Source organism: Theobroma cacao, chromosome 9 (genome assembly GCF_053813885.1).
Source record: "Theobroma cacao isolate CCN51 chromosome 9, ASM5381388v1, whole genome shotgun sequence".
Taxonomy (NCBI): domain Eukaryota; kingdom Viridiplantae; phylum Streptophyta; class Magnoliopsida; order Malvales; family Malvaceae; genus Theobroma; species Theobroma cacao.
The window spans coordinates 13,919,521-13,944,075 of record NC_142647.1 but is presented as its reverse complement, the minus strand read 5'-3'; the positions used below and the strand labels follow the sequence as shown (position 1 = coordinate 13,944,075).

At 32.6% G+C, this 24,555-nt stretch overlaps 1 protein-coding gene across 1 annotated transcript; it reads right to left on the bottom strand.

The window, feature by feature from the left end:
* Window positions 1-16,872: 16,872 nt before the first annotated feature.
* GS1 (Haloacid dehalogenase-like hydrolase (HAD) superfamily protein) lies at window positions 16,873-23,694 on the bottom strand. The gene is given in 7 exon segments (XM_018126981.2): window positions 16,873-17,536; window positions 17,539-17,570; window positions 19,784-19,863; window positions 21,049-21,196; window positions 21,365-21,425; window positions 22,528-22,752; window positions 23,466-23,694. Coding segments are annotated over 7 exon segments (678 nt in total). The 5' UTR covers window positions 23,536-23,694; the 3' UTR covers window positions 16,873-17,474.
* Between the last annotated feature and the right edge of the window lie 861 nt (window positions 23,695-24,555).

Sequence of the window (24,555 nt, the reverse complement as noted above, 5' to 3'; positions counted from 1 at the left end):
TCAACCTTGACATGGATTTTGACCACCTTTGATATAAATTTAACACTTTGTTTAATTACTTATGATTATTTGAATTGATTTCGATATTGAATTTAAATTTTAGGAAACTCTCTAACACTTTGATGAAGCCTTATAAATTATTCTTCACCCTAAGAAAATTAATTTGAAATAATCTCTAAATATTTCTAGTAAAATTCCTTCATTGGATATTAATCAAAATTTTATATATTGCTATTAAACATTTTAATGTCCCCTTTTTGTGTTGTCAAAAAAAAAAAAAAACTTAAACATGAGAGGAAAAAATAGAGAGTTTTTTTGCAAGTAGGCATGGAGGAGGAGAAGTAGCCATGGGTCACAGTCAGCAAGGGTTTCAGGGCACTAGGTATCATGGGCAATCTAAGTTGGCATGTTGGAGGAGCTCTCTGTACATAGTTTTATGTTGAGAAGTTGGAAATGTAATGGGCTAGTATCAAATTAGTGTTTGATCAGTTTAGGGTTGTGGTTGATGTATTTGTTCCAAGATCCATTAGAAGGAAGGGTATGTTGTTTACTTTTGTGCATTACAGGTTTGCTAAGAAGTAACAAGTAGCAATCCTTCAAAGTCATGGGATGATTATTTCTGGCCAACATATTACTGTGAAGAAGGCAATAGAAAGTGGATAGCCTAAATGTGATCCATCGCAGGGTCGAATGCAAGATAATTTTCCATATCATCATTCATTCAGAGATGTTGTTGCTAATGGAAAACAATACGGGGGAAATGATATATGTGCATAGCCAAGGAAGGTGGAAGATAGACCTAAGGTTGTGCATACAAGCAAGGAGATGAATGTAAAGTCATAGCCAATGAAGGTTGAAGGTAAACATAAGGCTGAGGACAAAGGTAAGGAAAAGATTGGTGTCAATGTCTTTGTACCTAAGTTGAATAATGCATGGTTGGAAAAAGATGAGTTGGGTTTTGTTCAATAAGGTTTGTGTTTAGAAATGGTTGAATAGAGTTTGGAGCGAAAGGCATGATGGTTCATATTCGTGAAGCTAGGGGACTTAGAGTGATTGTTTCTTTTTGAAATGCGGATGAGATGAAAGTCCTTTTACAGATCACATGGAATACTTTCAGGAATGGTTCACTAGCTTGATGCCATATGACATTGAATAGGATAAACCAGAATTCTTGTGTTAAGTGAGAGTTGAAGGGATTCTTATTTATCTATGGCATTTTAACCTATTTAAGGCACTAAGGGATAGCTAGGGAAAGTTTGTGAGAATTTAGTAGGAAACCACAAATTTAGATAGATTCACCCATGGACTAATTTTGGTACAAGTTAGTAGTTTGCAAAAAATTCCATTATATTACTAAATTAAAATTAGGAAGGATCAATTCACTTTGAAAGCTATGGTTTTTAGTATTGTAGATGTTCAGCCTACATCACTACATTATTGAAACAGGTATGAGAATCAAGGTGTGAAATATGAATAATATTGTCCTATTTTTCTTGAATGTTTTGTCATGACATGAAACACATGCATTCACTATAAGAAGTCATATAACAGTTTCTAACCTCTAGGCATAAAGGCAAAGAATCTAGGTATGAATTTAGTATCTTAATGACTTCACTGAAAATGTCAAAAATTAAGGTCACAATAGTCAAACAAAATAAATGTACAAGTCAAAGAGACAGGATCCATTTAAGGAATGTTAAAACTTCGAAGAAGAAAGGTAAAAGAACAAATAGCTCTTCTTATAAGATTAAAAGAAATGTTATTGGTCTATTCATCTACCATAACTCTATTGTAAGTCTACTGTGAAACTCTCTTAATTCTCTACACCACAACTTGTTCACCAAAAGAATTACTAGTCATGTCAACAAGGCATGGAAATTCTACTAGAGACCAAAAAAGAGAATCATCATCAAGGTTTAATCACAGTTTTAGGAAGATCTTCAACAGTCATGAACAAAGAGAAAGGTATTTGTATCTATTTTCGTACCTTCAAGTGATTCTTGGCTAGCCAATTGATTTTAATTACCTGAGCACACTAGAATTTCCATATTGAAAAAATCTCAGAGAACAAGGTTGGTTGACAATTTTAGAAATGAATAAACCCTATAATGAGAATTTAGTCAAGGTTTCTACTTAAATGCTAACACTACATTCATTAACAATGAAGGAAAAGCTTATATTTCCAAGGTCATGTTCACTACATCAATCATGGGAAGAGAAATAGGTATTTCTCCACCAGTAATCAATCATGTCTTAGGAATTCCTAATTTTGGAATACACTCGAAAAGTCTACGTAGTGAACTCAATGAAAATGACTTAGAAAATGAGTTCTTCATCTTCCCTTCACCAACACCATTAGAACCTTTTAATGTGAAATGTCTAGGCTTTCATGATAGAATTTTACACTTAATTTTGTGTTGGTTTTAAAGACTAACTGGAAGAGAATATCCATTTGTGAAAAGTGAAGATATGTTCTTCATGTATCACATCAAACACAACAAGCAAATCAACTTGGGTCATTTTATTATTAGAGATATGATGGAAATAATTGAAGGAAAAAATAAAAAATTAGTTCATGGAATGGTGATTAGTCAATCGATGGATGCACTTGAAGGCGACACTAATGCAGACTTAGTGATCAGATGTCGAAGTCAGAAGACTGTTAAAAAAGTAATAAGGCAGTTTGAGTATCACTGGGTTGATGGGAAATGGTATCCTAAAAATGTGACACCTGCACAAGTTCTTGAAAAAAAAGAAATTGAAACAGATGATAACAAGAAATTCATTGGCACTGAAGATCCTTCTTTTCAAAACACCATGAACTCCTTGATTGCAGAAATGGACAACTAATTTGAAGGTCAAATAAAAAAACTGCTGCATGAAAAAAAATAGCATAAAAAGAAGATGAGTTAGCTTAAGAAGAAGTTTGATTTGAACAATTGATCCTCAAGTCAATAAATCAACCCACTAGAGACAGATATTAATTTTTGGAACACATTTATTATAACTCTTGAAATGTCTTAATTCTTAACTTTATTAGATGACTTCTATATTTCCATTTGCATATATTCATCCACATGTTTCCTAATATCTATTGATTGACATTTTTGGCTAGTCATATGCATGCAATTGTCATGAATATCTTGTTTAAACTCTTACTGTGAATGTCTAAATGATTTATCCTTAAATGTTATCTTATCATTATACTAAACTTGTGCTACTAATGCTCTATTTTTCTATGAGGTTTTCTTCCCATTATTCCTATACGTTATTTTCTGCTCATTTTTTATATAACAAAAAAAAAGGAGAAATATTGTGAGTAAATTTGCAAACCTTAACTTTTCATTCATTATGGTTGGATTTTAAGAAAAATTTCAAATGTGCTTTTAAACTTTATTATAAATCTTTTTGAAAAAGCACAAATTCAGGGAGAGCTTTACTTGAGAAAAATATTTTGAAATCTTAAGTATATTTTTAGGGGAGTTTTCTTCAATCAGGAAACTTAACTTTTAATTTTGTCATATCAAAAAGGGATAGATTGTTAGCTTTATTCTTATTTTGAAATGAAAAAATTGATTGAACTCAATGAGAGTTGAAAATGAATGAAAGATACCTTTGAATATGAAGAAAATCCTCAAAGAAGTATTAAAGTTGAACTTAAGAGAAAAATATATTGAAATGCTAAAATTGATTGAACATGCTTTGAATGTGAATGATCATGCTCTTTAACTTAAAAAAATATCTCTTAGCTTTTTCAAAGATTTCTTGTTTTCAAAATTTAAAATGCCAACCTAAGAATCAAATCCTCAAAAGAAAAAACTTGATTCTTAAATGAAAAAAAAAAGGAAATTTAATTCTTTATCACAGGAAGAATTGATTCTAAAGAAGGAGAAGTTAGTTTTTAAGCAAAGATCAATAGTAAAGAATCAATTTTGAGAAAAGAAAAAGGCAGTTTTTGGAAGATAATAGCTTTAGGATTTGTGAAGAACCGATACCTCAAAGACAAAGAATCGATTTTAAAGACACAAAAGGTAGAAGGTAGAAATGCAAAGAAAAAGGAATGATTCTACATGGGGAGGATATTGGTTCTTGAAGCACCAAAACTAAAATTCAAAAACTTGGTGACCAAGGAAGATATGGTACAACTAGATAAGATTAGAGTGACAAAAATCAAGCTTAAATTCAAATTTTGGCATCAAACCACAATGAAAAGCTAACACCTTGTAACAGAAGAATCGATTCTCCAAGATTGCAAAGGTGTCACCTTTGAACCCAATTGTAGAAGAACCAATATCTCAAAAATAGAAGAATCGATTCTCTATAGACAGAAAGCTCTAAACAACAACTCAACAACAACAAAGAATCGATTCTACATATGCGACAGAATTGTGCAAGCTGGTTGGAACATACAATAAATGATACAAATTTCACTCCAACTGGTAAGAAATCACAAAGGCTATAAATACCTACCTTGGGGATGTTAAAGTAGGGGATTTTAGAGAGATTTGAATGATTTGGAATCATCTTTGGAAAAGAAAGAGCGAAAAAAACAAGAGAAAAAACTATGAGCAAAAAGTTCCTATTTTTGAGCAAGACCAAAGCCTAAAGATCACATTTTTATCTTTCAACTGATCTTTCTTAAGCTTAAACCTCCCTTGATCATTCATATCTTTGAGAAAGCTCTCATCTTTCTGATCCTAAACTTCTTTATCAACTTTTTAGAGGTTTTGAGTTAGAAATCCACTAGAATCCACTACTGTATTGGTTATACCTCCAAGTAAAAGGTATAAGGGTTTTGCTTGATCCTTTACAAGGCTGCATCTTATGTAAAGATTGTACTTGAACTTGAAAAAGGCATTGTCTTCATAGAGGTTACGCTTGATACTGCAAAAGGCATGTTGGAGAGGTTAAGCCTGATCTTGCAAAAGGCATGTTGTAAAGGTTATGCTTGATCCTATTGAAAAGGCAAGCTGATAGTGGATTCAAACTCCTTGTGATATCAACGGAGAAGACGTAGGCATTGGAAAGTCAAACCTTTATAAAAATCCTATTGAGTACTCTATTTTTTTGTTCATTACTTACTGACTTTATACTCTATTTTGCCGTTTCATTTTCTTATATTTTACTTCATCTTCAAAGCTTTTTGATAAAGGGGAAATTTTTATTTCACAACTAATTCACCCCCTTCTTGGTAGTTTTACTTTAAGCTTATATTTCTAACAAAAATGAATTACAATGCTTATCATGTAACTGTGCAAATGTATGTTCATATGAAAAAGAAATCTTGGTTGTGTAAATGCATGTGCTAAATATGTTTTGGATATTTGAAACATAATGATAAATAATGAAAAGAGACTTTCTTTTGTCATATGTAACATGAGAAATATCCCTATATGATGGATGCATGATATAAGTGCATGACTATAAAAAGACAAAAGTTAAACAAGTTATTATAAATACAAAACAACATATGACAGATATCCCTACATGATTATTGCATGATGCATGATCGTAAAAATGCAAAAATCAAACAAGTTACAACATATAATGCCAAAACTATGTGTACCTATTTTGGGTGTTTTTTATATGACATGGTAAGAATGCATTACTTAGGGTTGGCTCTATAAGGTTTACTATATTCTAGGTTTAAATTAGAGGCAAAGCTAAAGGTTGTCAAATTTTTCCTTACTGTCATCCATTTTGGACTAGTAAGGTGCCTCAATCCTCACCCATTATAGGCTACCAATGGAAAGGGTTTAATCTGAGTTGCAGTATTTCGTGTGCCCACACGAAGGCTATGACCTCATGAGAGCAAGGTACTTTACTTCCTCTTAAAAAAGACAAAGCCTAGGTTAAAGGCTTATGCATGCAAGTGTTGTGTATGAATAAATAAAGCATAAGGAATATGAACAAAAATAATAGGAAAAATAAATTTAAATTAAAGGCTTAAGACAACAAATAACTAGCTACAGGCTAGACTTTCAAGAGTCCTTAGTGGAGTTGCCAAGTTGTCATAATGTAGTGAGCCCTAAAACTCAAGAGTTCGACTTAAGAGGAGTTGCCATCAATCTTTTTTGTATAGATGCGATTCACCACCTAGGTGAAACTATTTTCCTAATGAGGTTCTAGGCTTGACGTAGGTTCATTAAAAAAATAAGTTTTGGTCTACAAAATAGATTTAGGTTTGGGAGTACAGTTACGTGTGAGGAAATTATTAGTACCCTCACAACGTCCATTTAATTGATACCTAATTAATTATTTATTATCTTTTAGCCTCATTAAATATTTAATTTTATTTTATTCAACAAAATAAAAAAAATTCTTTGATATTGAAATATTCCTTGAAAACTCCAACATTTATGACAGAATTCAAGAAAAATCTCTCACTTAGAAATTTTCAAGAAACTATTATTCATAACCTTCTTTAAATTCTATCGTTAGAGATTTTTTATTTATTTACATTTTCAATTGAAATAAACAAAAACTCTTTGATGTTGAAATATTCCTTGAAAACTCCAACACTTATGACAGAATTCAAAAAAAATCTTTCACCTAAAAATTTTCAAGAAGCTATTATTCATAACTTTCTTGAAATTCCATCATTGGAGAATTTTTATTTATTTACATCTATGATTGAAATAAACAAAAACTCATTAATATTGAAATATTCCTGGAAAACTCCATCACTTATGATAGAATTCAAGAAAAATCTCTCACCTAGAAATTTTCAAAAATCTATTATTCATAACCTTCTTGAAATTCCTTCATCGGAGAATTTTTATTTATCATGTAAACTCCTAATTTTTAAATGTCCCAAAAAATAAATAGAATAAAAATAAAATAAAAATCAAAATAAAAAATAAAAATAAAGAAAAAAATCACCTAATTGGGTTGAAAAACCCAAAATGAAAACCAAACTAATGGGCCAAGATTACCCAAATGAATTCACGTAGATCCAGATACCAAGTGTACACAGTCAAGAATGAGGAGCTCTATCTAAACCTTATTCAAGAAACTAGGAAAGTCTTTTTACTTCTCTTTTCCTTACCTCTCCCTTTAATCAAGATAATTTTTTAAAAAACTAAATTAATTCTCTTAGATCTAAAAGAAATCGAAACCCAAGAACCCAAAGCCAAAGAATCAAAAAAATATTTTTTTCTCTCTTTGGACAATTTTTTTCTATATTTTCCTCTCTCCCTCTACTGATTATTTCTTCTCAGTTTTTCTCCCTCCCCTTTGTTTTTTTTGACACCGATGCTTGTGTATATTTATAGCTAATGTGTTCTATTCCTTTTTGAATTGGTTTCTTGAGTTTTGATTCAATCTCTTTTTAGATTTTCAATTTAATCTAAGATTAAGATTAGTGCAAATATATCTTTATCCTATTCATATTTATCTCTCTTTTTTGCTAATTTTCATATTTGTATTTTTTATGGTTTCAAAATCTCAATAGACACCATGGACAAAATGGGTGTCTATAGGGTCAATCTCCATGCATGGAAGGTCGATCCCTAGGCTAAAATTTGGCTAAGTTGCATTCTGGAAATGGCCAAGATTGACCCTTGTCCCTGAGGGGTCGATCCCAAGAGCACCTAGACCATGAATAGCTTTCTGGAAGTTGTCAAGATCAATCCCCATTCATTAAAGGGTCAATTTTAAGACATATCAACAAAAAATTGAAACCCAAAACCTCCAAAATCCAAGCGACTCTCATTTTTTTCATTTCTTTTTGTTATTCCTTTCATTTTCTCTCAAATTTATCACCTCTCAAGACCTTTAAACTCCCTATCAAACCTTAATTTTCAAGAGCTAAGGGTAAGGATTTCTAGCTCGTAAACCTCTCTTAAATATGGGTTTCAAGTTTCTAATTTTTATTTCTTTTTTTGAACCTAAATTTTTGACTTAGGTTTTCAAATTCTTATTAGAATCCTAGTGTAAAAGCTTACCAAGGTAAGGCACAGTGCAAGTTAAGTTGTATGTGCGATGGGGATGAGTTTTGGAAGAAAAGTTGAAGAAAATCTTTAGATTTAAACATGGATTAGTTAGAGTTTGAAATGGGTATTCAATGTATTATGAATTTATTATGGTTTTATGAAGATTTTAATGATTACTCATCATTTTAGGTGCTGTTGAAGGCTTAAACCCTCCAAGGTGAAGTAGGGGTTGGTTGGTGGTGAAAGCTTGGGAAGAGCACTCTCAATTTATGAGTAGATGTGTAGTTTTATAAATTATTTGATGTACACCACTAAACATATTTAAATGCATTTGGAAGTTGATCATGAAAGTAAAAGAGTGACCGCTTGATTTGTTGTGATGTCAAATGGTTTTAGAAATGTTGATTTGTAATATAAGTATACGTAAATATGGATGTTACATATTAGTTTTTAAATAGGGAACAAGCTTTTATTTGTTTGGAAATTTCATTTCAAATGTGTGATGCATAACTCACATGTGCTTTGGATGATGGAAACTATTTGGATATCACTATATGAGATGTTTGGTTGCATATGGATTGAATTGGTTGTTATCACTTGTGAAATTTGTAAGTTAACTAATTTTGGATTATATTGGTGTTGTGGATTATATGCACTAGCATATTTGGAATCATATGCCTTAGCTTATTTAGAATTATATGCTATAGTGTCCCGGTCCTAGAGGGGAGCCATGTGAATCCCACATCGAAGAAAATATGTGCTCCCAACGGGCAGAGCCATATGTTCCACATCAAAGAGAAGCTTTCAATAGGGAGCCAAGGGAAGATGTCATGGTCTTAGAGAGAAGCCATGAATCCCATATTGACTGTGTACTAAAATGCTACTGGGCATTTAATGGTTCACAATGTTGGGATGAGCCCTGTAGTCAAACTGTTGGGATGAGCCCTGCAGTCAATTGGGATTGGTTAAGGCTTAATTCCAATCATGCAATAATATCATTCATGTTGAATGATTAGAGATTTTTTTTTCATCTATAAAACATCAATTATAATGAGTTATAAGTCTAATTGGCTGAAGTCCATGAGATTAATATGCCTTGTAAGGGAACTGTAATGGGTTGTAGTTATGAGATCCCTATCCATCAAAGCATAATCTTAAAATGTTACTGGTCAATGTATCATCGAGACTGGACATCAATGATGCTTAGAGACTGGTATAGTCAATGTTCTTTACCTTGGAAGTAAGCAATTGATCTTATAAATTGAAGTATAGAGATACTTGGAACTAGAATATAAGTGCTTGACTAGAAAAGCAAGTTCACTAAACATGACTCACCATGAGAAGTGGATTTGGTAATACACTCTAGTGTCTATGCAACACTTCTCATGTGACAGATGTGTAAATACTTCTTAGACTTGAGACATTAGGTTGTCTTATACGTGAAATGATATACTTTGATTTCATCCCTATGGGTGCCTAACCAAGAATGACAAAACATGATGCTTTTAGGTATAGTATGAAGCATGTGAAGGCAAATGAGTGGTCAATATAGGAATCATCACCTCAAGTGTTTTAGAGGACATATCCTATTAGTTCTTGGTTAACATTAGCTTATTGAAGTCCTTGGCCAAGGCGACATGGATATTATGAGAAAAGGTTTCATAACTCTCTATAAAGCTAATGTTATAACTGCAGGAACGAATATAGAGGTCAATAAAAGTAGACATTGTACCAAACTCTTATCATCTCCGGGATATATGATGAAGAAATGAATTACAGTGATAGATTGTACACTGAAAGGTTGTTAAAGAACCCTTTTACTCTCTTAACAATTGGGTGGCCATGATAGTCTATGGAATTGATTATTAACTAATTGATTGATATTTGTATTAATCAATTAAGTCATTAATCAATTCCATTGCCAACATGTTAGGAACCTAATGGGTCACACATAATGATTGCATTTGAATTAAATTAAGAAAGTGATGATTTAAGTTAGACTTAAATCACATGCTAGGTAATTAACTTCTATAAACTTAATTAAAAGAGTTTAATTAAGTTTTAGATATAATTATAAATAGTTATAATTATAAGGCCTTGATTGCAAAATATAAAGGAAACTAATTTTGATTTTAATTTTCAAGGACTTAATTAAAAGAGTTCAATTAAGTAAGGGACCTAATATTATAATGTGTTATAATATTGAAGGCTTAATTGCAAAATTGAAGTTATTTTAACTTAACTATATAAGTCACCTTTTAACTATTTTCTACATAAGAGTTTTTCACAATTGAAGAAAACCTAGTTTTTCTAAGAAAAAGAAAAGAGTTTTCTCTCTTTGCCACCACTCCCTTTATGTGAAAGAGAATTGTTTATGAAGCAATTTTCAAGAAAGGTTCGGCTAAGATTGTGAAAAAAAAGAAAAGGACAATTGTTGTCCTCTTTACTAACACTAAGTATAGTTAAAAACTCCTTCTTTTGTTGACGGTTCAGGTGCAATCGTGTGTACTACCATTGAAGGCCAAGCACTTGATTGGCTAGGGTTTTGCTCCTTGTGGTGTTTACGGGGATTGCTTCGGGAAGTGCCATTGTGATTACAAAATTACTTGGCAAGATATCTTTCTAAATAATAATTTATTTTGTGCTTTTATGTATTAAATATCACCAAGGTGATCCATGGGTGGAGGCATGTTTTGGTTGTTTAGTTAAAGTTTTAATTTTCTTTCCACTGCGTATTTTGAGCATGTCGTCCTAGCTAAATCCATCAGTGGTATCAAAGCCTTCCTTGATTTGATTTTAACACATTTTTATGTCTATTGTTATTAATGCCTTGTTGAAAAGGAATATGAAGTGTTCAGGTTTTGTTCTACATAAAATAGTAAGTTCTAAAGTTTTGCAATTTGTTCTAGTTATTTTGATTTCTAGATAGATTGTAATTGTAAATTTTAAAATTTATTTGTCATAATATTTATCTCATTTTAATGTCAAAATATTGCAGATTAACAAGTGCATGAGATGCACAAATTAATTTAGCAAATAAAGATTCGATCTCATGACATTATGGTGTGATTTTAATAATTCGATCTCATGACATTATGGCATCTCACTGGGCATTTAATGATTCACACCACTTTCAACCTGTGAGACGCCTTTTATAGGACAAAACCATGAAATTATTGAGCCAAAACAAACAATACCTCACAACGGTTGGTGTGGATCGTGATTCATAGCATATTTGCAGTTGTATATGCACTATCATATTTGGAATTATATGCCATAGCATATTTAGAGTTGTTTATGCCCTAACATATCTAGAATTATATGCCCTAGCATATTTGGAATTGTATATAGCTTAACATATTGGGAATCATACAAATTCTTTGCATACTTGATTCCCATATCTCTACATATTTTGCTACATGTCTTTGTATGTTTAGATATGTGCCTTAGCACGTTTAGAATGTTGGTTTAATATGGTTGTTGGATATGCTTCGTATTCTTATTACCATATTTGGTTTCACATTTTATTGTGTTGGGTACATATTTAGAATGTTTGGAATTTGATTATAAATTCATTAATGATGAAGGAATGTTACTTTTGTATTATGTCCAAGTTGCTTTGTATGTGCTATTGAACATTTGAATTCTTTACATAAATCATATATGAATATGAATTGTACCTTAAAAAGGTGAAAATAGGAATATTGGAACAATTGGATGGAAATATGGTTGGATTGGAAATCTAGAAGTGTAAGGATCAACCTATATACTTCAAAGGGTCGATCCTTAGCCATCATAACGTATGAATAGTGTTATGTTTTAGGAAGGATCGACTCTTCACCCCTAAAGGGTCGATCCTTGCAATGTTATGAACACTATTTTGGTTGTTTAGTCCTCAATTGTAGAATTTTGCTAAGGAATCTTAGATCGAGAGTCTAAGAACTTTTGTGCATGAGTTTATCTTTTACGATTGAGGTTAAGAATACTTTATTACCTTATGAATTTATTATTAATGTACTATTTGAAATTGCATAATCCTTTGAACTTCTCTTACAAACTACTTCGTCGTTTAGCTTGTCCCACCTCCTCGTGTTTGCTCATTGAGATTTTATATTTTACACACATGGATTATTTTATTTACAGATCAGTAGACATTTTGGGTGGCGTACTTGTAGAGTCTTCTGGTCATCACACTTGGTATGTCATCATGAAGGCATCCAATACATTCATTCTTTTGAGTCGTGTCGCTCTACTAGTCTTGTCAAACTTTAATTTGGGTTTTATACTTGCAAATACATGTTTATGGTTTGGACAATGCTTGGCAATAAATGCTTTACATATGAAATGTAATTATGCTTCCACTTATGTTTACAAATTACAAACTTCTAGGTTTGTTTAGAAATGCTACAGAACTTGTGATCCCACATGAGCATGTGTGGTATTGGATTTTCCTAGTTGGATTAATATATATACAAATGAAACACAAATTCCAGAAATCGTGTTTGTTTTATCATCTTTTGAATGTTTGGTTAAAGGCTTGCTTGGGATAGGTGAGTTCACTTATCTTCCCCATTTGTCGGTCATGGACCCTCGATTTGGGTCATGACATAACAGTTGTAAAGGGTTGGATTCTATCACAATTAGATATCATTAATGCATTTTTGAATGGAGATCTTGAAGAAACAATATATATGGACCTTTCATAAATTTGCTTGGAGAATATGGTTTCTTGAGATCAAAACCAATATCCACCCCTATGGACTATAACTAGAAACTAACAAAGGAATATGGTAGTTATCCTTTGAATGATGCTATTGTTTATAGATAGTTGGTGGAAAAATTGCTTATTTAAGCTTTACAAGACTTGATATCTCATATGTTGTTCAAGTGCTTTCTCAATTTATGGATAAGCCCAGCAATGTCCACTTACAATGCTCATATGGTTATAAGGCGTTTAAAGAAAGCACCTGGGCAAGGAATCCTTGTGTCATCATAGTCCTAGTTAAAGATTCAAGTTTATAGTGATCGTAACTTGGCAGGATGTCATGATTCTAAAAGGTCTACTACTGGTTTTTAAATTTTCCTTGGAGAATCTTTAATTAGTTGGAAATCTAAGAAACAAAATTTAGTTGCTAGAAGTTCTACAAAAGTTAAATATAGATCAATGGCAACTACATGTTATGAAGTTATGTGGATCTTAATGATTTCTACTAAAAGACCTTGGTGTTGACCATAGCAAGGCTATCAAATTACATGGTGACAATCAGTCAGCAATTCAAATATGCAAAAATCCTATGTTTTATGAAAGGACGAAGCATATTAAGATTGATTGTGACTCTAAAAGAGAAAAGGCTTTAATAGGTATCATTATTCCCAGTTATCTCCATACTTCCTTACAGGCAGCCGAGTTATTTACACAACGACTTCAACCAAAACGGTTCCAATCACTCCTTGGCAAGTTGAACATTCTTGACATTCATGCTCCTCTTTAGGGGGAATGTCAAAAACTAAAAGCATGTGACAATCACATGCCTGTTTAGATGGAATGCTAATGTGTAAGTAAGTTTGTTATATGTTAGTTAGGTAGTTAAGCAGGGTTATTTTTTGTAATTTAATATTCTTTTTTCTTTTGTTAGCTTTTTGCTAATTTTACCAAATTGCTTCTTAAGCAGTATAAAAACAACCTCTATATACAATTCAGAATTAAAAATGATCAATAATTATTCAGTTAATTTGTTTCTTTTGCATTCTTGAATACAATTTTACAAATTCAAACCCAAATGAGACCTCTAAGATGAGATTAGGATATTCTAACTATGTCTTGGAGATATTGTGAATCTACATTCACTTGTTGCAAAATTGAAAAAAAAAATGATAATTATAAGAGTAATAGTAATAATTGTAGTATTAGTACATAGTTCAATAGTAATAATAAAAAAAGTAAAATAAAATGCGGGGAAAAGATGTTCCACTTAACCTCACCTTGACGAACATACGAATGGAAGTGGATAGAGGCAAAGGGAGGGGGACTAGTAGGGGCCCCACACCTCCCCTCCCCCCCTATGCACTCCTAAAAGTTTTAAATTTTTATAATTTTTCCTTATTTATTTTTTTAAAAAAATTATAATTTTGCCTCTATTTTTTTAAAATTTTATAGCTTCATCTTTACAAAAATTAAACTTTTTATTTTCAATCTCCCAAACATGAAATCGTAACTCCGGCCACTAGAAGTGGATGCTCTCTTAAGTTTTTTATTTTAATTCTGTTACTCTTTTGTTTGATCTACAAACGGCATGCCTTTAAATTATAGATAGAGGTCTCTTGAATCTTGAGTTGTGAACCCCTTCTCAAGTAATGTTGGTTATCAGATACGAACCCTTTTCAGATGGCGTTGGTTAAGGCACGTATTTTCTGTCTGTTGATGACGATCAAGGGAGGATTTGGCCACAATTTGCACCACATTTGTCGCTCCAAATCACTCTGATTTTGTGGTCCTTTATTTGCTCCCTTGCTAGCCATTACCATTGCAAGTAATGATCGAGGCTTGACATTTTTTAGTATTGATTTTATGGCTTGACATTTTGAGTTAGACTTCTTCATAGATTTTACTTTTCGATTCAAAATTCAAACTATTACAGTTTGCTTCTGCAAGGCTTCCAAATTAGAAGTAATTGTGCCACAAAGTAAATAATAGTTGATGGCATGGCAATGGACAACCAAAAAGTCGTCTTCTCAACTAGATTGAGTCCTCCCGAGGGTACGTACTTTATCTCCATCAATTCTTTTTTTTAGAACTTCACTCCATTTTTATTTTCTTAATTTATAAATGGTTGTTTGGTTTAAAATAAAATTTTAAAAACTTGATTAGACGTAATAAAAATATAAAAGTTTATTTGAATTTTTTTAAATAGTTTAAGGACTTATTTGTATATTATTCCAAAATTTTAATAAAATTTGATGAAGCAAAGTTTTTCTTTTTTTAACCAAAATAAAATTACAGTAGCAAACTTTCACGCAATTTAAGTAATCCTATTATTTCTTCATTAATAAATTTGGGATTCATGTTAAAAGTAAATATATGAACAATTAAAATCCCATGCAAAGTCCACTTAAGAAATCATTTCCAGCTTTAATTAGTCTCCAACGTCTGCTATTTCCTCATTATATGATGAAAGCATGCAACTGTGAGGGGAACATATAGCATTAATAAAGTTTAAGTGACAACAAATTGAGGGGAAGCGCCATCCTTGAAATGAAACAAGGGCAATTAATCTAACATTACAACTCAGTCTTGGCTGGATTCATTTACATTATATTATAGTATATTATATGCATTCTTGGATGGGATATCAATGTGGAAAAAGTTTGAAACAATGGACCCAACCTAAACAATGAGTACTACTTTCACCCTCCAATAGAAACTTGGTGCACTTAAAATGATAATGAAATGTCCTTTGTCAGATTTTCCAATTTGCAAGTCTAGGTGGTTTTCATTAATTTTTTGCCAAATGGAAATATCACAAGTCTAGGTGTAATACGTGAATTTCATCCCCACTCTTTTAAAAATATCCCAAGTCTGTCTCTTCATCAATCACCGTTAAAAATTAACGAAATATGCTATCTTAATACCGGGTGGACGTTCACATGGCATTGATTTCAACCTAAAAGCTCCAATGAGTCCACCTTTTTTGTCACGTGGACATCCAAGGTAGCAAATTTTGTCAAATTTTAATAATGGTTGATATAATGAATAAATTTGTTACATTTTAAAAATATCATGAACTCAAAAATTGAGTTTTAAAGATTGTAAATAAAAAATAAAGACATAATGCTTGAAAAAATCCTTAAACTATTTAAAAAAAAAATTTTAGGTATAATATCTAAAAAAGTTTTATTTTGAGTCAAATAACCCTTAAAACTAATGATTCATTTTGTCAAAATACCATTTATCATTTTATGCGACATGACACTAAAGTAACATGTTAACATTTCCTAATTGATGATGATGTGGCATGCTGATATATCGTAATTGATTATGATATAACATGCTAATTTGGCATGATAACATGAACATGTGACATTTTTCATCATTCACGTTAACGCTATGTTAGTGTCATATGGATATAAAATAATAAGTGATATTTTGACTAATAACAATTAGTCAATCATTAATCATAAAGGTTTATTTGATCTAAAATATAAGTGTAGGGACTTGATTGAATAAAATAAAAGAATAAGGATTTATTTGAATTTTCTTGAATATTTAGGGACTTATTTAAGCATTATGCCAAAATTTCAAATAAGTTCATATTCTTTTTGTATTCAATTAAACCCTTTATACTTTTATTTTTAGATCAAATAAACATTTATGACTACTGGTTGATTAATTATCATTAATCAAAATGTCATTTATCATTTTATGTTCACGAAGTGTTGAAATATCACTGACATGACATTAATGTGTAAGCTGAAATATATCACATGATCATTTCATCATATCACATTAATATGTCACGTAATCATTCATTACAACATCTCAACATACCATGTTAGTACCATGTAGTATAAAATGACAAATGATATTTTAATCAATAAAAAAATAAAAAAGATATTTTTTAATTTTTTATCTTATCTTTTGAAATGCAATCACATTTATTAATCAATTTAAGCAACATATGTCAATACAATAATAAATGATGTGTTTGACACTATAAATGTCAAACCAATGACAGATTTGTCTTTTGCAGCAAACATTCCTTCACCAATAAACCTCAATTACTTGTGTTGCTTAGCAAAATACAAAAATCACTTCAATGAAGACATGCACGTCTACATTTGACTTGTCTTTAACAAAAAAATTTAAAAAAAAAGATAAATAATGTTTTTAATTGAAAATTTATCCTTTTAAAATCACATTCACACATGTAATTATGAAAAGTTTGAAGTGAAAATATGAATGAAATATCTTTATTGATCACGTATACATAAATCATTGCAGAGGACACCAAAATTGAGAGTTGGAAAAGAGTACAAGGTATGGTGGCTTTGGTTGTTACAAGGTCTCACATCCGTTGATCCATTCCACAACTAACGTTGTAGATGTGTGGTACAATGGTGATATATCCGACCAGACACGGTCATTCTTGGAAATTCAACCAAATCTACACCGTCACGTCAATGCTGTTACCACCTCTAGTGCGGTTCCCCATAACGGCAACCACCGTCAATCAAAGCAGTTGTGCTACTGCTATGTCCATGTTACCCCACTACTATCTTCGTTTCTATAGAAGCAGAAAAGGAGGGGAAAAATATCTCAACCACAAGCAAAGCAATCTGCTATAGAGACAGAGAATCACTTTCCATATTTATTAATGTGTATAAACCATAAGCTAGAGAGGATATAGATAATGCCTTAAGCTGGAGAATGATCAAGGTTAAGAATCAATTGATACAGTTTTTCTTCTGTTTGCAACAATGAAAGGTTTGAGGTTCATGAAGCACTGTTAGATTTCTGCGTTTTCAAACGGAGGCAAACCCCACTCACTTGGGTTGAATTCTGTTAAGGAGCTCAAAACTTGGTCTGCTATGGCGTGGTGAGAGCTATCGAGCCTCGGATCTGGAACCATAACCACAGACCTATGCAAATGCCAAATAAAAGGGGGAAAGAACTTAGAGAGGTCAGAAGGAGCACAAGGGAAGCATTCAGTAGTACACGAAGCTATAGCTCTAAAAGATAAAAAATCATACAATTAGATTAAGGGCAATATATCTTAACCACAAAAGAAACAAGCTAAATGCTTTGCTGACAGATGAATATATCAACTCATCAAGAACAATATTTTTAGAGGAACTTCAAGCCCCACCAGAAAAAAAAAATCCCAAGGAAATAATGACGCAGTAATTGTGTTAGACGACTGACTTTTTCACCACATAAACCAAAGTTCATCATATATAAGAAAGTAACAAGTTCTTTGAATGTGTACTTGCAAACAGATCAAAATAGTTATAACTCAAATCTAGTAATCAAGCATGGAGGATCTCTGGTACTTCAGCCAAGTTGCAATCCTCACAAGAAAATAAAATTAACCTCAAATTTCTTCCGCCAGGAAACTTCAGAGAAATGACAACAATCACACATCTTGCACATGCCTGCGCCACAGAGAGTTTATTTCCACAATCCTATACATCCATAGTGGAATCCCTAAGAGCCAGCAATGTCCCATTTATTTAGGTCAGTCTATGTACAAAAATTTTAGAAAATTAATCATTGGTTAATTTGAATCACATGCATTTTCTCCAAACTCTCGGGCAATATCACCAATACACCACTCCTATGACCAAAATAAGATGCGTCAAACAATGGAATGTAACAGAGCATCTAGTTAATTTCAAAAATTAACATGATGATAAAAAATTATGAAGAATGCCACATCCTGTAGACCTCAAAAAAAGGCCAAGAAATAAAGGCTTGGAGAGCGCACAAGTTTGAGCAGGTAGCCACTTCTTGATGGACTGAACATGATCTTATGAAGATAGTTTTTGTGGTCAATAACCTACTAAAAACTATCTCATTTTTAATAAGAAAGAAAATGATATAGCATTTCTGAACCAGAGGAACATGCCAATGATGTCCCAATTCATTAATCACTAGTATTACAAAACTAAAGACATATCCATTCGAGGCTGGATTGTGCGGAGAAACGTATCCAATATAGAATCTTGAACCCCTAGAAAGTGGCACTAATTCCTGTTTGATCCAGAGATCAAAAGCTGATATTTCTAAAACTGACTAAGCTATATACAACCTGGTCACTGGACTCATTAAAAAGGAATTTTGTGCCATAAATTTAATCTCTAATAGATATTAACACTCACCTCCTTGCTAGTTCATGATCCTATCAATATATGCCATTTAATATTGAGCTATTCATCAACCATTAACTGACTAGTACCATGCATGCGTGCATCATTGCAATCTTACATAGATCTTTACTGTGAGAATTTTTGTGATAGAACAAAATCACAACCCTAATATTTTAACTGATTCAGCATAGAAGAAATTATGCAAACATGTCATTTTCTCCACCAAAAAAAATACAAGAAAAGTAGGTAAATAGCTAGAAAAAGTCTTCCTAACCCTAATAAACCAAAGGTCATCATCTATCATATTGGCTGAAAACTTGAACTATCAAAAACCTCCCACACTTTCCATAGCAATTTACGGAAACTCTTTCAATGAAACGGAACTGAAAAGCAGGACTTGTTGGGAGAACAACAAATAGTTTAAATTCAGTAGTGCATAAGGAAAGGCCATGATAACAGGTAAAATGTGATTGTTATCAGAAACAAGTAATGTATGTTAAATGCTGCACAGACAGGAGGAAAGCAAAACAATAACTAAAGCTGTCAAAATGTAAGGCAACAGACCACATATCTGCCCCAGGTATAATATCAGATATGATCGATTGGCAACCAAATTGTGCTGGATGCTATCTAGTGGGAGGTAGTGTTTTTTGGTCATAAAATATATCCTACCAGGTGCTAAATGCAATGACAATGTGAATCTACAAGATATTTTTACAGCATATACTTCAAAAGAATTGTCAGCATAGGAAGTAAAGAATGTAACTGACCACGAATCAAGTGTGATAAATGCTAAACAAGGGGATAATACTACCAACTGTTCAACAATTATAGCCCTATGGAATGAAAAAATCTTATTTTACCCAAGATTAACTCAATCAGCATAAAATGAACATAAACGAACAGAAAACTCAATAATTGAACTTAGAGCATGAAATGAATGATAACCCATTGTACTAATACATTAGTAAAACAAATTCACTTACATCCCAGCATTTTTAGCTGCAAGAGCTCCTGCAGGTGCATCTTCAAAAACAAGAAATTTCTGTGAATCTATTGGCCCACCCTGTTAACCCACAAATTCTCTATCAGTTGTTGCATAGCTTGATCTTGGACATTTCAAAGGCCAGATAGAAAGGTAGAAATTTGAAACAAGATGACAATTCAGCATGTTTGCAGTGAGAGAACTGGGGAGAAGTCAAAGTTGAGAGCAATTGACAAACTACTCTTCGAAGGAGAATAAAGTGAGTAGAGAAGCAAAACTGCCACTTATAGCTTCTTTTAACCACCTTTTAGTCCCTTTGAAAGTTGAGAGATTTTTGGTGAGAATTGACAATAAGATATTTGTTTTCTAATCATTTCTGAAATGAGATGAGCCTTGGCACAACAATAAGGTTACTCCATTCATATCACAGGTTAAAGCCATAGAAACAGCCTCTTTGCATAGCATGGAAATGCTACGCATATCTGACACTCACTAGATTCTGCAATGCATGAGCCCAGTGGGCTACGCAGCCCTTTTTATTTTTGAAAATGGCACTTATGTTCATGAATAACACATTAATATTTCATTCCTACTTTTGTCAAATTATTTTTTCCCTCTCCTTAATAGTTCTATCAAATCCAAACAAGCAGAGGGTGTAAACTTCACTTAAAATCACCTTCTATGCACTTATTTCTTATCACTTCTCTTCTCACATAACTAATAATAAAAGCATAATACCTAAAAAAGTCCCTTGAACTATTCAGGAAAATTCAAATAAGCCTTTATTCTTTTATCACGTTCAATCAACCCTTTGTACATTTATTTTGAATCAAATACTCTTATGGCTAAAAGTTGACTAACTGTTATTAGTCAAAATACCACTTGTCATTTTATGCCACATGGTGCTAACATGTCATAGTAGATGATGACATCGAATGCTAATATAGTATGATTACATGATCACATGGCATTTTCACCCTCCACATCAACATCGTGTCAGTGCCACATGACATAAAAATAACAAGTGGTGTTTTGACTAATGACAGTTAGTCAACTATTAGTCATATGCACTTATTTGACCCAAAATAAAAGTACTAGCTTAATTGAACACAATAGAAGAATAAAAGTTTATTTGAGTTCTTTTGAATAGTTCAAGGGTTTTTTAAAGCGTTATTTGAATTAAAAATAATCTTTATGTAAGTCCAATCATGTCTTATCATCATCAAGTACAGTAAGAGATAATACTAGGATAGATTTATATTATACCTCAAACCTTCTAGCTGCAGCAAGGAATACATCTGGTGATGGCTTGCCTTGTTTAACTTCTGGATCATCACCAAGAACAATATGATGCATCAGTTTAAAAAGATCACCATGTCTTTGTGTTTTTAGCTCAAAATGCCGCCTGTGGCTTCTGCAAAATACATCTAGGTAAGTGATGCTTGCATAGCCCTTCAATAGCTTAAGCAATTTCATTGAAAAAGAAAAGGATGGCAAAGATCATTCACGTGTGTATGTACTCCATGTTTATTTGTAAACAAAGAAACAACAGGGAATAAAAATTGGAAAGGACAAAGCTTACCCTGTTGCCAAGCAAATTGGCACTCCTTTTGCATGGAGGTGTTCAATCAAACGGCTAGCCCCTAGAATAGTAATTTACAACAACTTATTACTTAACTCATTTGCAGTTACAAGTAGGAAAATGAAAATAAAAAACTAAGTATATCTTCCCCTTTTACGGTCCAGTTTCACACATTCACCATCATCGAATCCCTTTTCTTTTACAAGATTTGAAATATTATGGGATATCTTTGTTACAATTATTAGGGGAAGCAACTTAAAAAGTGGCTGGTTCTCAGATGCAGAATCCTTAAAAGTAACTCCTCAGTTGTCCTCGAGCAAGAATCAAAGAATTTCTTTTCTCCATTTTCCTCCTTGTACTTTCCCACTTAGAAATTCTCATCATTTGCTACTTGTTCTTTGGTTCAAACTTATCATACGCAACTTGCTATCAAATAAAATCTGCTCTATCGCTTGAAACTATATTTTGAAGTAAATATTTATACATAACACATTTGTGTAGAAATCAGATGGTTATGATTGATTTAGTGGCTTCAACAATAACAACAATCTAAGCCTTGGTGGTAGCTCTATAGCTCGAAAAATCTTTTTATAAAAACAGAATCAAAAAGAATTTTATCATAGTGATGTTTGATAATAAGGTGTTCAAGACAGCTAAAAACTAACATGAAATATGTATGCAATAATACCTCAATAGTCTATATGCATATTCATCTTCCCATAAGTTTTTCTAAAAATCTTTCATTTGACTTGTGAGAAAATTCCAAAAAGCACAATATTTAAGCAATTTTCTTGATAGTGGTTTCTAACTGATAAAAGCAAAAGAAAAAAAATCCCTTACAAATTATTTTAATAAGAAATATCATCCTCACCCAAGGAAAAAAAGGGAAGAATCAGCTGTTGAACTTTAATTTTAAAAACAATTGAAACTATGATACGTAAGAGGGGAAAATTGCTAAAGAATCAGTATGGCCAAGTCTACAACTATTATTATCATTGCATTAAAGATAAGAAAATATTGTATTTCTCAAAATACATCTTTTGAATAGCTCTGATCCTTGTCTTTGGATTCATTAGGATCTCCCTAAAAAATTAAACAAAGAAATTGCACAAGGTTTTTTATAAATAATTAACTGACAGATGTAATGTTCTAATAAATAATACCTGGCATGAGCTCACTTGTTGGAAACAATTTCTGCAGCATCGCCTCTCTTTCTACAAGGAAATCCTCAGCTGAAAGAGAATCACTGATCCCAGTCTCTTCAACAAAGACTCGAGCTGCTTCTATTGCTTTCTTCCCCATCATTTTTGCCTTAAGAGACCAATCAAAAGTTTTATTAAATCTAGCAAGAATAATTTCCTGGACTTCAGTGTAGAACTTCTCTGTATCTGCAGAATACAGTAGTATACAGTGCATGAGATAGTTTATTTGTTTCCTAGAACAGTTTGTATATACCTTCACCCCAAAAACCATGACAATGCAAGGATTCTATGACTAAAAAGACAGTAATATTTTTTGAATTTCAAGAAATCAAACAACAGGCAGAGATAAAAGGAACACCACTGTGGTTGCCATGTAGAAAAATATCAATTTAAAGCCATAAGCAGCAAACAATTAGAGGAACATTTGGTCATAGACATAACAATCGAGTTAAATGAAAGGAATAGCGTATGAACAACAAATCATAAACTAAATATATTATAATACTATAAAACCGTAATTGTGAGAAACGATTGCATATAATTGAGCAAATGTCAACAACAGAGAAGTATTGGTGAGACAACCATAGAAGTAGACGACGAGTTTAGCATCTGGTGCATTAGACTATATCAGCAGCGCCTGTGTCTAAAAATGCACGGGTAAATCACTACACGAACCAGAACAAAGCATTTGGATATTTAAGGCATCCAGAGAGTCATTGGAATCACTGAATCATTAATCATGTATTTTGTTCAGGTAAATTCCCCAATGCTGCTAATGGAACTTAAAATCGAAGCGAGGCCCTACCTTATAGACTGAGGATGGGGTGGAACATGGGAATTGAAAAAGCTCAGATGGAAAGAAAGAGGAAGACTCAGAGAGAATTTTGGGGTGGAATTACCGAGTAAGAGACCGTCCATGTCGAAGATGACGTGAGTAATGGCGAGTCTTTTGCCTGAAACAGCTGCCATTGAGAAATCAGTTGTGGCTTTGGCTGGAATTTTCTTCTTCTCTTTTCTGAGACTGCCCCTTGATTTGTGATTCGTTGCCCAACTAGTCAAGTTTAGAAAGGCTGCCTGCCTTGCCTTTGAGTGTGAGAAACTCGGAATCTAATTCCCGGCTATTTTATATGCCGCCAGGGTGGCAATGGCTACAAGTAAAAATCTCCTGCAACTATATCTATACCGTGTGCTCAATTTAAGGAAAAAAATTTTTTTTACCCTTAAAAATAACGTATTTTTAGAAATATATCTTCAGATAATTTTAATTATTTTTAACCACCAGAATAGATTTTGAAATAAAAATACCCTTAATGAGCCATCTTCATTGATGCGCACTCTCAAATAAACAAAAAAAAAATATATGCAAAGAATTTACGAACATCTAATTTTGTGCAAAACATCTATTTTTTTGCGAAGCTTATACAAAATAAAATAATATTGCATGAGATGGTTTTTCAGATATTTCGGGCATGGCATTCATATAATTGGAGAAGAACTGAACAAGGAACTGGCCGTGATAAATCGAAAGCTTGGAGAATGATGTGAAACCAGAAATCCCTGATACGATGGTGAATCAAAAGGAAAAAGATGTGAATCTGAAGTAGGAAATGGTCATGCTACAACAAGCCATATATGACACGTCTGTGTGACGGTAAGGTTTTGAGTTTGTGAAACGACATGGTGGGAATGTGTGACACGGCATGGTGGGAATATGTGACACGACTGTGACACGGCAGGGTATAGAGTTTGTGACACGGCATGATGATAATGTGTGACACGTCATGGTGAGAATATGTGATACGGCTGTGACACAACAGGGTTTAGAGTGTGTGACATACCATTGAGGGAATTTGTGACACGGTAGGGTGATAATGTGTGAGACGGCACGGTGAGAATATGTGACACGAGTGTGACACGACAGGGTTTAGAGTGTGTGACACGCCATGGTTAGAAAGTGTGACACGGAAGGGTTATAATTTGTGAAACGAC